This window comes from Sinohyriopsis cumingii, chromosome 17 (genome assembly GCF_028554795.1).
Source record: "Sinohyriopsis cumingii isolate HCF-2022 chromosome 17, ASM2855479v2, whole genome shotgun sequence".
Classification (NCBI taxonomy): domain Eukaryota; kingdom Metazoa; phylum Mollusca; class Bivalvia; order Unionida; family Unionidae; genus Sinohyriopsis; species Sinohyriopsis cumingii.
The window spans coordinates 113,335,143-113,348,451 of NC_142977.1; the positions used below are offsets into that span (position 1 = coordinate 113,335,143).

Genomic DNA, 13,309 nt, shown 5'->3' on the forward strand with positions numbered 1-13,309 from the left:
TGGTAATCTGGCACTGACATTATGTGACGCTTATACTGAACTAAGACAGAAGGTCAATTAAAATCAGATTTCCACTGTTACACATGAAGATCTGACAGCGACCGCTTAGGGGTCATGTTCTGGTAACCTATGTTATTACCATAATCGCTAATGATTTCAACCAGTCAGATGAAGTCTTATATCCTCGTGTTTGGAGACTGTGGAGTGTGGATGAAAAACATAAATGCGAACCAGACAATTTCATTCACTTTCAGAGTTTTGAAAGCTGCATTTCCTTTGGCTAATTCAAAGGTCACCAGAACATGACCCTTAAGGGTCGTCATCAGATCTTCACGTAGGACAGCGGAGGCTTCATTTTCATCAGATTGGGATATATATATATATATATATATATATATATATATATATATATATATATATATATATATATATCACCGAACGCATGCATTCCCGCGTGCATTCAACAGAAGAAGAAAAGAAAGAGAAAAAAAACTAGTTTCTACCAGTGGTAACTCTCGTTTTCGTTCAACAGATGAAAAAAAATACAAGTTTCTACCAGTGGCAACTCCCTCATGTATTCAATAGAACAAAAACTACATTTTCTGGCAATGGTAACTTTGTCTAATACTTAATGTTTTTAAAGTTGAGACTCATCTAAAAATGTGACTATTATTGTTTTTGTGTTTGTTTTTTGGGTTTTGAAGGGGAGGGTTGTGCTTCTTTTTTCTTAATTTTTAATTTGCAAGAGATTAAGAGAGAATGGTCAAAAGAAAATAGGAAGAGAAAAAGAGAACAATATTATATGTAATGAAAGAGTGTCATGGGTATACATTATACAACCATGAAAAAATAAAAACGTTCATTTTGTAAGCATTACTTATATAACAAGAACTCCGTCTGGACCTCTCTGTATTGATGTATCATCTCTCTGTATGGATGTATCATCTCTCTGTATGGATGTATCATCTCTCTGTATGGATGTATCATCGCCGGTTCCTCCGAAGCCCTGCGCAGAGGATTGTACCCACATCAGTGCCAAGCTCAGTAGCAACAGTTGTCTTTGTTTGGTACTGTATCAGTTCATTCTACTTGACTCTCACTTGAAATGTTTACACTCTGAATTATATCTTAATTAAACGACCTTATATTAAAAAAGGGCATGAAATGAAAAACAATGCATTTTAGGTGTCTTTGAGCTACAAATACACGTTACGAGTCTTTTGGTTACAAATGTTTTGGGTCATTTGGTTACAAATACATTCTAGGATATTTGGTTACAAATACATGCTAGGATATTTGGGTATAAATACATTTTGGGGCCTCTTTGGTTATGTACGTCTTATGAGTCATTTGGTTACAACTACATTTTAGGTTTTTTTTTAGTTACAAATATATTTTTGGAGTGGGGGTCTTTTCAGTTACAAATACGAGCTTGAACAAATTGTTAGATCTGTAAGAATGCCATCGCAATTTTGAACTAATTACGACTTGCAGAAGTGTACAAACTATTTTCTATTTTGATGTACATATATATTTCAAGCCAAAAAGTGGGATTTACCTGCATGTTATAAGGGTAATAAGACAAGAAGTCCCAAGATTAACCCAATATTTATATGAATGTGACAAGTTTAAACTGTATTTTCGTTTGTTTATTTGTTTGTGTTTAGTTAAGAAAACATGCAATACTTCCCCTATACATTTCTTTTAGGATTGATGCCATAGACTTTGTCGCTTGAAATTAAAAGCCATTCGCAACAGTAAGTCTTTTTGTGAGCATGTGGGTAAAGACATAAACATCTGGTTTTCATTTACAAGATCAAATGACAGAAAAGAAACACGCAATTTACAGAAAACATTTAAATTCAACGAAACAATCAGATATATGACATATCACTGTTTCGTCAACCTCCTGAATCTTTTATTGTTGGAAGCAGAGATTTGTAAAGTACAACCTGTGAACCCTTCATGGATAAATCAAAGTCTCTATTTTCCTTGTGAGCCAGTCTATCATCCGAAGACTTTTGCTGCGATCCGGGAGGCGTGTCGAATTGTTCCATTTTAGAAAAATCAAATAGCCCCGCACTTGACATTTTTATTGCCGATCTACTGATGGGCAGTTTACGTGGTGACAGGCCAGAATAATGAGTCTTGGATCGCGGTAAATGCAACAGTGGGATACTTTCTCTATCCAGTTTTGAATTCGAATCCATTTCCTTCGAAAATGAGATATCAGAATTCTGGTTTGTTTTCTTCTTTTTAAACTTCGGTACATCCGAGGATCGACACGGTTCGTGAATTAAGAAAACGTGTTCACCGACGCAACGCGGTGAGCTTACAGAAACAGGCATCGGGAAGCGATCCCTAAGTTTTGCCCGACCCATCTTGAGACGAGTTTCCTGATGGAATTCCCGAATAGCCTGGTACTCGGCTGATCCTTTTAGATCCCTTTGAGATTTAAAACTGATCATTTCCTCATCGGATAAATCTAGAAGGGTTGCATTAGCAAGAGCTAAGGGATTTTTGAATTTATGAAAAATCTTCTCCTTTGAAAAGCTTCTCTGGGTTAGGGTTGTTTTTTCTCTTTTTAAACTCAAGCATGTTGTGAGTGTAGAAAGTACAGACTTCTCTCTGACCACATGTGGCTTGGCTTTGGTAACTTGAGCATCGTTGATGTCTGATTTGTCAGATCTGGCAAGTGAGCGTGGTTTAGGCTGTTGAATGGGAACCATTTTGTTTTGCAACGGCACCAGCGGCCGACGTGCAGGAAGCCGCGCCCATTGTTCATACTGTTGGTGCTCAAAGGAAACTTGGTTTTCAATCAGTGCCAAAGGTGGACGGGGTTGGTTTATATCCCCTTTCCCATCGTCTTCCCTTCGTTCGTCTAAGGGAGGTAATCTATTCCTTGAGGAAGCCCTGTAATCGGTCGGCTCAACCTCTTCGTCTTCAGTATTGGTGCTTATATCACGTGTCTGCGGAGACTCGTGCATATTCATTTCACATGCTGATGGCAAGTCACTAGTCATCCGCACAAGTAAATTCCATTATTTTCAGAAAATCAACTCGAAGTATTCGTCTTACAGAAGATGCTGACCAGATGCAAATGCCAATCTTCTCCTTGTAATAAGACCACAATCTGAAGAAAGAAAATAGTAATTGTATGTTACTGTCCATCCATTATTTAAAAAAAAATACAGACCACAATATGTGATTCTAAATAAGTTAGCACTATGAGTTTTCACCCAAGAAGTCCAACCAGAGCCAAAAGTTAGTGTAAGCCTCTTTCGGGTATTGGTGTTTTTTTTTTTCTATGTACAAGTTACAGTATGAGGCGATTTAGTGTAAGCCTCTTTCAGGTATTGGTGTTTGTTTTTTCTATGTACAAGTTACAGTATGGGGCGACTTAGTGTAAGCCTCTTTCAGGTATTGGTGTTGCTTTTTCTAGTACAAGTTACAGCATGATGGGGCGATTCAGATTGGAAATATCAATATGTAAATGTTTCCTCTTTGAAAATATCTTCTCAGAATTCCCGTGGAATATGCAATTTTGAAGAAAAGCCTAATTTTCTAATTCTTTTGATAAGTTCTTGGCATTATTTCTATCATATTTTATGATCTAAACTATTTGAATCGGCCCCATTTTGTTGTAGCTGTTTTTGTTGTTATAGGGTTTAACGCCCCGACCCCTTTTGTAATTATATAGATATTCATGCTTATTGATAGCATAATCCGCTGACTTTTGATGAGGAAATAATTACATTATTGCAATTCTAATTTTAATGCCATGAGTAATCGTAAGAAACAGGTCAGATCGCCCACAATTCAAGTTTGCGAAGAGAAGGAAAGAAAAGCCAAAGCCCCAAACCAAGTCAAACTCTAAGTCCCAGACTGGAGTGCAATGTTGGACCAAGGCGACTTAGTTATTGACACTGAGGAACAGAGTGGTGTTAACCGAATCCATATCAATTTGCATGAAATTAAACTGACCCGAAAAGGGGCTGTTACAATAGGGATTGCCATGAAATTAAATTGACCCTGAAAGTTGCTGTTACAATAGATATTTGCACGAAATGAAACTAACCCAAAATGAGGTTGATACAAAAGGGATTAGCATGCAATTATACTTACCCTGAAAGGAGCTGTTACAAAAGGGGTCATCATGAAATGAAACTGACCCTGAAATGTGCTGTTACAAAAGGAATTAGCATGAAATGAAACTGACCATGAAAGAGGTTGATACAAAAGTGATTAGCACGAAAAGAAACTGACCCTGAAAGGTGCTGTTACAAAAGGGATTAGCATGAAATGAAACTGACCTGAAAGAGGTTGATACAAAAGGAATTAGCATGAAATGAAACTGACCATGAAAGAGATTGATACAAAAGTGATTAGCATGAAAAGAAACTGACCCTGAAAGGAGCTGTTACAATAGGGATTAGCATGAAATGAAACTGACCCTGAACGAGGTTGATACAAAAGGGATTAGCATGAAATGAAACTGACCATGAAATAGGTTGATACAAAAGGAATTAGCATGAAATGAAACTGACCATGAAATAGGTTGATACAAAAGGAATTAACATGAAATGAAACTGACCCTGAAAGGAGCTGTTACAATAGGGATTAGCATGAAATGAAACTGACCTGAAAGAGGTTGATACACAAGGATTAGCATGAAATGAAACTGACCCTGAAAGAGATTGATACAAAAGGGATTGGCATGAAATGAAACTGACCCTGAAAGGTGCTGTTACAAAAGGGATTATCATGAAATGAAACTGACCCTGAAAGGTGCTGTTACAATAGTGAAAAAGCATGAAATGAAACTGACCCTGAAAGAGGTTGATACAAAAGGGATTAGCATGAAATGAAACTGACCCTGAAAGGGGCTGTTACAAAAGAAGATATCAATATACTGATAACAAGAGAAAAAGTAGGTGGTGTGGCGTCAGAAATTGTGTCTTAAAACTGTTTGCCCAAATGAAAAGGGAGTTCAAATGTTGTTGTTGCCTTACGTGTCCCTGTCGTTCCATAGTCCCTATTAAACTCTAGTGGTGTACATTGGTTGTGTGACTGCAGATGCAGTATTTATGGTTGGAAACTGGTAAATTATACAATGGAATAAACAAGAAGGGACTGTTTCGTCGTCGGCAGATACCGTTTATGTGACCATGTTGGCAAATGTGATGCAATTTTACAGGCAAAATGTGGCTCGAAACCATGACTTGACTGGCCTAAGGTGGCGTAGTAAAAAATAGTCCCTGTGTTAGGAACATAGAACTTAAAGCATATACTGATCATATTATTCATAATAGAAATCCCGTGGCCTGAAACAAAGCTGATTAGATTATTTCCTGATTTTGGAGGACACGTTTTCATATTTCACATATTTATGTATTGTTCCATGGTAAAAAAGAGACCACTCTCATATAACTTTTATACATATCTTTATTTACACTTCCCATATTTATTGAAAGCTCAATGCAAGACTTCGCAGAAAGGTATTTACACTTACCATAATTATTGGAAACTCAATGCAAGACTTTGCAGAAAGGTATTTACACTTCCCATAGTTATTGGAAACTCAATGCAAGATTTCGTAGAAAGGAATAACCTAATATAGCTTCAAAATGTATTGTATGTACAGGTCAAGAATATTGTTTTGAGGGGGATAAATATGATTCACTACAAGTAAAGCTAAAATGGAATGAATAGCTCTATTCGAAAATCTTCGAATTAGAACTGAGATGACTAAATACTCACAGACAAAGGTAAAACAAGGAACACAACACACCAAAAGAAGTAAAGCCGAAATTTTAGTTTTAAACAAATCATTTACAAAACAAAATAAAGTTAGAAAGATTTATAAGTAAAATTGGAGACAAAATTAGTTGCTGAATATTGACTATAAAACATCAGCTTCAGTAGCAAATATGATTAAGAAGTGCTAACTTATATTATTAGTGATAACCAGAATTTTTTTGAAAAGGAGTTTTGCTGGCGAAAATGCTTGACTTTTATGATTTTATAAACCACCTCGACGAAACAGCTCAGTCTCGACTTGTCCTGTTCAGTTTGGAAAAGCATTTGACTCTGTCGAATGGGACAATTTGGGAAAATGCTCTGAAATCTTTTAACTATGGCGATTCTATTTATGGGTGGTTTAGAGTAATTTGCAACAAGTCCAAATTAAGGATGGTCATCTGTCTCAGTTCTTTTTTTTTCAGATCGAGCGTACCGTCATGGAGGCACATCAGCCACATACCTATTTATTTTAGGAATATAATTTCCCAAAGCTGATCTCAGAAATAAGAGAAATATTGCTGGTATATTTGATAATGACAGAGAAAATAAAACGGGTCAGTGCGCAGATGACGCTTTTTTACTATTAGATGGCTCTCCACAATATGTTGGGTCTTCCATCAAATCAAAAGCCATTTGGATATGAATGAACTTATTATGTCAGCCGTGATACCCCATACAATACTTGATTTAGAGCGATAAGACGTGGAGTTTTACAAAAGGCGGTGTCTTTTGCTGTAGAAATCCTGGTTATATTTGCTCCATCCACCCACATACACGTGCACACACAGAAAAACATTTGTCAGAATGATCAGGCAAACAGTGAAATTGAGAAGACCACGATATGCGTTTTGGTTTAAGCATGTTCTCTATGCCAGTTACCTGTTAAATACAGTAGGTAGGCTATAAATAGTACGTTACTTTAATTTTCATCCCTTAACAGAGAACTGTATAAGAGTTCATAAAATATTTACAGACAAGATGCTGTAGCAATAATTTTTTTAATATCATTTTCTATTGAACGATTCTGAAATGCTTGTAGAACATCATTATTATTAGAACGATTCCAAGAGAAATGTCCAATGAATTGTGTAATTGTTCCGTTCTAGTGATCGATTTTGAGTTACGTCCCCTAACACTGAATTACATGTCAATAGGCCAGCAGAGCTAAATATGTAAAGCTTCTATTATTAGAAATGCAAACTATTTATAGTAACAGAAGAAGAGAACTCCGTGTCGAGATCCAGAGTGAAACAGCAAGGGAGAAGACTCTTTTTTCGTTAAGAACAAAGAACGGGGACAACATATATCAGAGGGAAGCCTTAACTCCAAGAACGGGGACAACATATATCAGAGGGAAGCCTTAACTCCAATAACTAAACCCAAATTTAATAAAAGTTGGGAAAATTCATAAATTTCTCCGTGCGTCAGAAAATGCTCGGTATGGATTGAAGAGAACTGAAAGAAAAGGTTATTGACACTAATTCGGACAAAACTAATTTTCTACGGTGCTGATTTCACGTGTAAGCTACGTAATTGTTACAGAAGAGATACGGGCATTTTCACTCAGCATATCGTCTGCTAAATAAAATTTGTGTATAAGGTTAAACTACGACCGTTTGTACCAGGCTAGAAAAATCCTTTTTCCAACAAGATCGAGACAAGACTCAAAATATGCTTGGCAGATACAATTTTAAAAACCCGAGTTGAATTGTGTGTAAACCAGCAACTTGTTGTGTAGCATTATCACGTTCAATTTCTGGCAAACAGTTTTCAGATTTTTGCAACTCTTCTGTGGTGATATCAATTATTTGTTTAGCAGTTTGTTCCACTATGTTGTGATGTAACAACTAAAACCCTACAGAATTTGAAATAGCAAATATGTAACTGTTTAGCAGATAGTTCAATGATACACATGGTTAAAGAGCTAACACTATGCTTAACCTCACATAATTTGAAATAACGGACATTTAGCTGTTGATCAGACAGGTAAATGAGACACCTGCTTAGGGAGCTTACCCTAACCTCACCAAATTTGAAATAACGGACATTTAACTGTTTATCAGACAGGTAAATGAGACACCTGCTTAGGGAGCTTACCCTAACCTCACCGAATTTGAAATAACGGACATTTAACTGTTGATCAGACAGGTAAATGAGACACCTGCTTAGGGAGCTTACCCTAACCTCACCGAATTTGAAATAACGGACATTTAACTGTTTATCAGACAGGTAAATGAGACACCTGCTTAGGGAGCTTACCCTAACCTCACCGAATTTGAAATAACGGACATTTAACTGTTTATCAGACAGGTAAATGAGACACCTGCTTAGGGAGCTTACCCTAACCTCACCGAATTTGAAATAACGGACATTTAACTGTTGATCAGACAGGTAAATGAGACACCTGCTTAGGGAGCTTACCCTAACCTCACCGAATTTGAAATAACAGACATTTAACTGTTTAGCAGATAGTTAACTGAGATGCTTCACAACATTGTTGCAAGAAATGGACAGATGGCTTAAATGATCACTGTTGCAATGAAATAAGACCAGTATAGTAATGTACAATTCCATGAAGGCTTTACATACTTGATTGAATGAATACTGCAACACTGAAAACGACCTGACACTTGTTTTGTGTGAACACTAAAACAACGAGAACGACCTGACACTTGTTTTGTGTGAACACTACAACACCGAGAACGATCTGACACTTGTTTTGTGTGAACACTACAACACCGAGAACGACCTGACACTTGTTTTGTGTGAACACTACAACACCGAGAACGACCAGACACTTGTTTTGTCGGAACAAATGTTTTGTGTGAACACTAATACACAGAACATGACATGACACTTGTTTTGTGTGAATACTAGCACACAGAAAATGACCCGACACTTGTTTTGTGTTAAAACTACCACACAAAAAATAACCTGACTCCTTGCTTTGTGTGAGAGGTTAAATAGAGTCACTGACATGTGCTCAACCGTGCAAACAACATGGATGGTGCAGATTCGGCCTCAAAAGCTACACTATCTGCGGGAATTTAAAATTATTATATGATGTATTGCAAAATGATTTATCCATTCATGTTCAATGTGTCGGTCCTGGCTAAATGATTTATTCATTCACGTTCCCTGTGTCGGTCCGGGCTAAATGATTTATTCATTCATGTTCCCTGTGTCGGTCCGGGCTAAATGATTTATTCATTCATGCCCCCTGTGTCGGTCCGGGCTAAATGATTTATTCATTCATGTTCCCTGTGTCGGTCCGGGCTAACTGGTTTATTCATTCATGTTCCCTGTGTCGGTCCGGGCTAACTGGTTTATTCATTCATGTTCCCTGTGTCGGTCCGGGCTAAATGATTTATTCATTCGTGTTCCCTGTGTCGGTCCGGGCTAATGATTTATTCATTCATGTGCCCTGTGTCGGTCTGGGCTAACTGGTTTATTTTGGTTACGAGTCTATGCTCATAAAAGTAAGTAACAGAAAAGAGTAAAAAGCAGCAAGCTTTGTAAAATCCAACAAATAATTTGTTTCCCTACAGTACAAAGTGAAAATGAAAAAGAACTTACGGTATTGCGAATCAAATCCCAAAATTATCCTAGAATTACATATTCAAGTCCTAATAATTTAAAGTCCTGAATAAAATTCAGTAGTAGTCCAAAACTGAAGGCAACGTGTCTATGGTAGCTCGTAGAGTTTTGATGTACAAACAGTCTTTTGTTGAATCACAGTGATATAATTCCAGGTTTGAATTCACTATAAATTCCAGTGAATGTCTCAATCCAAGAATTTTATCAGAACACTTTTGCATTTCCAGAGAAAATAATCACTTGAATTCCATATTTTCAAGAAAATAGATTATAGCCCGAAATAATACTGGCCACAACAAATAATATAACTTGATTGCACTAGAACTTGAAAGCACTAATTTCAATAAAATTCTTTTCTACTTGACCTCAGCTCACATTTATCATTTTCTACACACACAAAAACCCCAAAACTATTACCTAATGGAAAATAACCTTCTGGAATGATCTTGATGTTTACAAAATAAAAATGTTAGTTCTTATTAGAAACCGGAGCCTGGACTACGTTAAATGCACTAATTAAATTCCAAAACCTAGACCTATACCCAAATAAACATATTTACTTCTATTAATAATAATTCTGACTTTAAACCCATACACACAGGGAATAATTTAGCTATGTATTAGTTGTTTACAGAATAAAATATACAAAAGTCAATTCGGGTCAAATAGAAATGAACTCAATTTTGGACAAGGTCAAATTCAACGTACTTGTTACATTACAATAAAATATAATGAAAAAAAAAAAAACAATTAAACAACTAAAATTAAATATACATAACACTTGAGAGGGATACAAATACATATAGCACACGGATAGACTAAACTTAAAGATTTAATTAAAATTACCATCGTAACTTAAAAACTTTATGTTATCAATGTATTTTAATTTTACAATCTCAGTCCATAACCATAAGAAGATGTGCTAAAACAATCCCATTACTACAAAACAAGGTTCCAGTTAATGCTGTACAAAGAGTTGAACTTCAGTGGCCAGTTGCCCTCTTTAAACACGTGACGAAGAAGCTGGACGTTATTGGCCGATAACACCCCCACCCACCCCCAAATGCTTATGTATTTGTCTTGTGTAATTTGCCAATATTTATAAACAAAGGTTAAAACATAGATATGTTATATATTTCTTGACAGTTACTATTACTTATGTATTTATAAGAGTTGAACTTCATATTCTATAGGATACAAGAAGTCCCGAAGTTTCAAAATCGACACGCCATGCATCAACAGCCTTCGTTTTGATAGGGCAGATTTTGCAGTTTTAATCAACTTTCTAATTTCATGAATTCACAAGTCATGCGAAATATGAAGTTCAATTCTTAAATTTAGCATGTAATTGTTGAATTTTCATTATTTTTATTTTTTAAATTATTTTTTTATATTTTCCTCAATTGCAAATACATTCCAGCAATAGACAACAGCGAACCTCCAATTAAATAGTTGATGTGTCATTTTTGCTACGTCGTTGTTTTCACATACTCATTATCACTGTATCAGTAATTTAACGTCATGAATTCACAAGTCGTTGTTTTCACATACTTACTATCACTGCATCAGTAATTTAACGTCAGTTCTCATGATCAGTGTTCTCTAAAAATTTACTAAACTCCACACCTTCAAGGTATACATACCCATCGCATTAACAATACATTACTAAACAACTCGTTAAAGATATACATGGAAAGTGAATACAGTACTATATGAAATCCACTCATCCAAGATATACATGGACAGTATACATAGTACACTATAAACTCCACTCCTTCAAGATATACATGGACAGTGTACATAGTACAGTATAAAATCCACTCCTTCAAGATATACATGGAAAGTGAATACAGTACTGTACGAAATCACTCCTTCAAGATATACATGGACAGTGTACATAGTACAGTATAAAATCCACTCCTTCAAGATATACATAGATAATTTATTATTATGGGATAAATGGGATAACTCCATGGAAAACGATATATATATATGTGAGAGAGAATAAATTTCTAAACTCTACTGCCTTGAATTTATCCATAGTAAAAGATGACTAAACTATACTCCCTTCAAAATAATTATAGAGAGTACTTCTGCTATCTGGAAATAGTTTTTGAGTGACATAATTCCAGAAGTCCCACATTTAATTTGCATTGTGAATGAAAACTTGGGTGGAATTTTAATGAACTATTTACAGCCCTTTACAAAGAACTAAAACTAAAATAGCATTTCTTAACACAAAACAACAAAGGGGACAACAATTTGTCATATGTATAACATTAAAACAACAATAGGAAAACACGTTTGCCTACCTTCAACGATATACTATCGATAAAGTCGCCAACAAGAGTTACATCTCAAATACAGTTTTCCTTCACGGCAACCAATTTACGAAAGACAACCACGTCGAAGACCACAAAAAGTCCATTGACTTCCTTCGTCCATGTTACTATAGTTGTTTTCAAGCATCCCAAGAAACTAAATCTGCATCACGTAGCAAAGTAAAACTCCCCTGCAGTTACGTAATTAAGGCTAATGCCCGCTAATTAATCAAATTGCCGTTTAAAGCTCGCCATGCCGCATTGCGTGACGGGGTTTGGCAATTACACAGGCTATTATTGATAATGGAAAGTGTTCTAGAGGCAGGTGAATGAATGTAAGACCTATGTGTCGATCAATTTTATATGTACACTCAACATGGCAACGTAAATCGCTGGGATTTATTTTACTGCGTATGGCTTGCTTAATAAAAAAAAAAAAGTTCAAACCTTTGATCAGGTGCATCAAGCCCTACTGTATAATTATTATACAATAGACGGTTTTGCGGAACACAAGTCTTCTACCTATTTCATACTTATCATTCCTACCTACCCACATACCTCCCTTCTTACCTGTTAAATATATACTTTTTTTTCAATACATCCCGACCGTTTGAAGTACCGATGGACCTATCTGATAATCAGTATACCATCTACCAACCTAGTGGTCAGTCGATCGACATACAGACACCGGGTTTATAGAAAGATGGATAGATAGGTAGATAAATAGATGCTTAATACGATAAATAGGTAGATAGGTAGCTATCTAGATAGGTGGATACATACACATGCACGCACTCACGCACGCACGCGCACACACACACACACACACACACACACACACATACGTACGTACGTACGTACGTACGTACATACATACATACATACATACATACATACATACATACATACATACATACACACACATACACAGTGTATGGAAATACAAGTTTTGCAGAATATTCCCCCTTGCAATGAATACCCTGTAAGATGCGTCTCCGTTGTAATTGGAGTTGTTTTGTCATGAACAGTGAAAATACACTCGTTATATGCTTCCTAACAATTCAACAAGTTTGCATATTATTGTTGTAGCTGGCTTTGAAGTTATTACAAATAAATGCTTTGTGGTGAATGAAACGATTCCACTTCCTAAATTACACAGCTCATTCAGTATCAAATTGTTTGTACACATTGACAGCCTTTTCACAAGAGAAATAACTTATGCTTACGTAAATCTACCACAACAGTATATTTGGAAACGTCGCAGACTTAATAATGTATGAATTTACATAAGGTTACGGAATTCCATTATTAGAGTATCGACTGAATTCAATTCGTTACAGATTATTTAAGATCACCCTATTCATTTAATCGGGCTGATGACGTCACTGCAAAGGACTTTGCTAACAGCATCTGACATTTACCATATCTAACCCAGAGACTTGAATTCTGTAAAATATTCCAGCAAATCTAGTACGTATCTATGTATTCAGCAAATCTAGTATGTATCTATGTATTCAGCAAATATAGTATGTATCTATGTATCCAGCAAATCTAGTATGTATCTATGTATTCAGCAAATCTAGTATGTA

The 13,309-nt window shown here is 35.9% G+C and overlaps 1 protein-coding gene across 2 annotated transcripts in view; it reads right to left on the reverse strand.

The window, feature by feature from the left end:
• Positions 1–791: 791 nt before the first annotated feature.
• The window catches only part of LOC149779687 (uncharacterized), a 29,175-nt gene continuing 16,657 nt past the window's right edge, over positions 792–13,309 (reverse strand). Inside the window, exons 1-2 of one of the 2 annotated variants that reach the window (XM_089938663.1) lie at positions 11,712–11,881; positions 792–3,133 (exon numbers count right to left, since the gene is read on the reverse strand). In XM_089938663.1, the coding sequence (XP_089794789.1) occupies positions 1,902–3,023 (1,122 nt within the window). In that variant the 5' untranslated portion in view covers positions 3,024–3,133; positions 11,712–11,881 and the 3' untranslated portion in view covers positions 792–1,901. Of the gene's footprint in view, positions 3,134–11,711; positions 11,882–13,309 lie in introns of those variants that run through there. The other variant, XM_089938664.1, reaches the window with a different exon arrangement.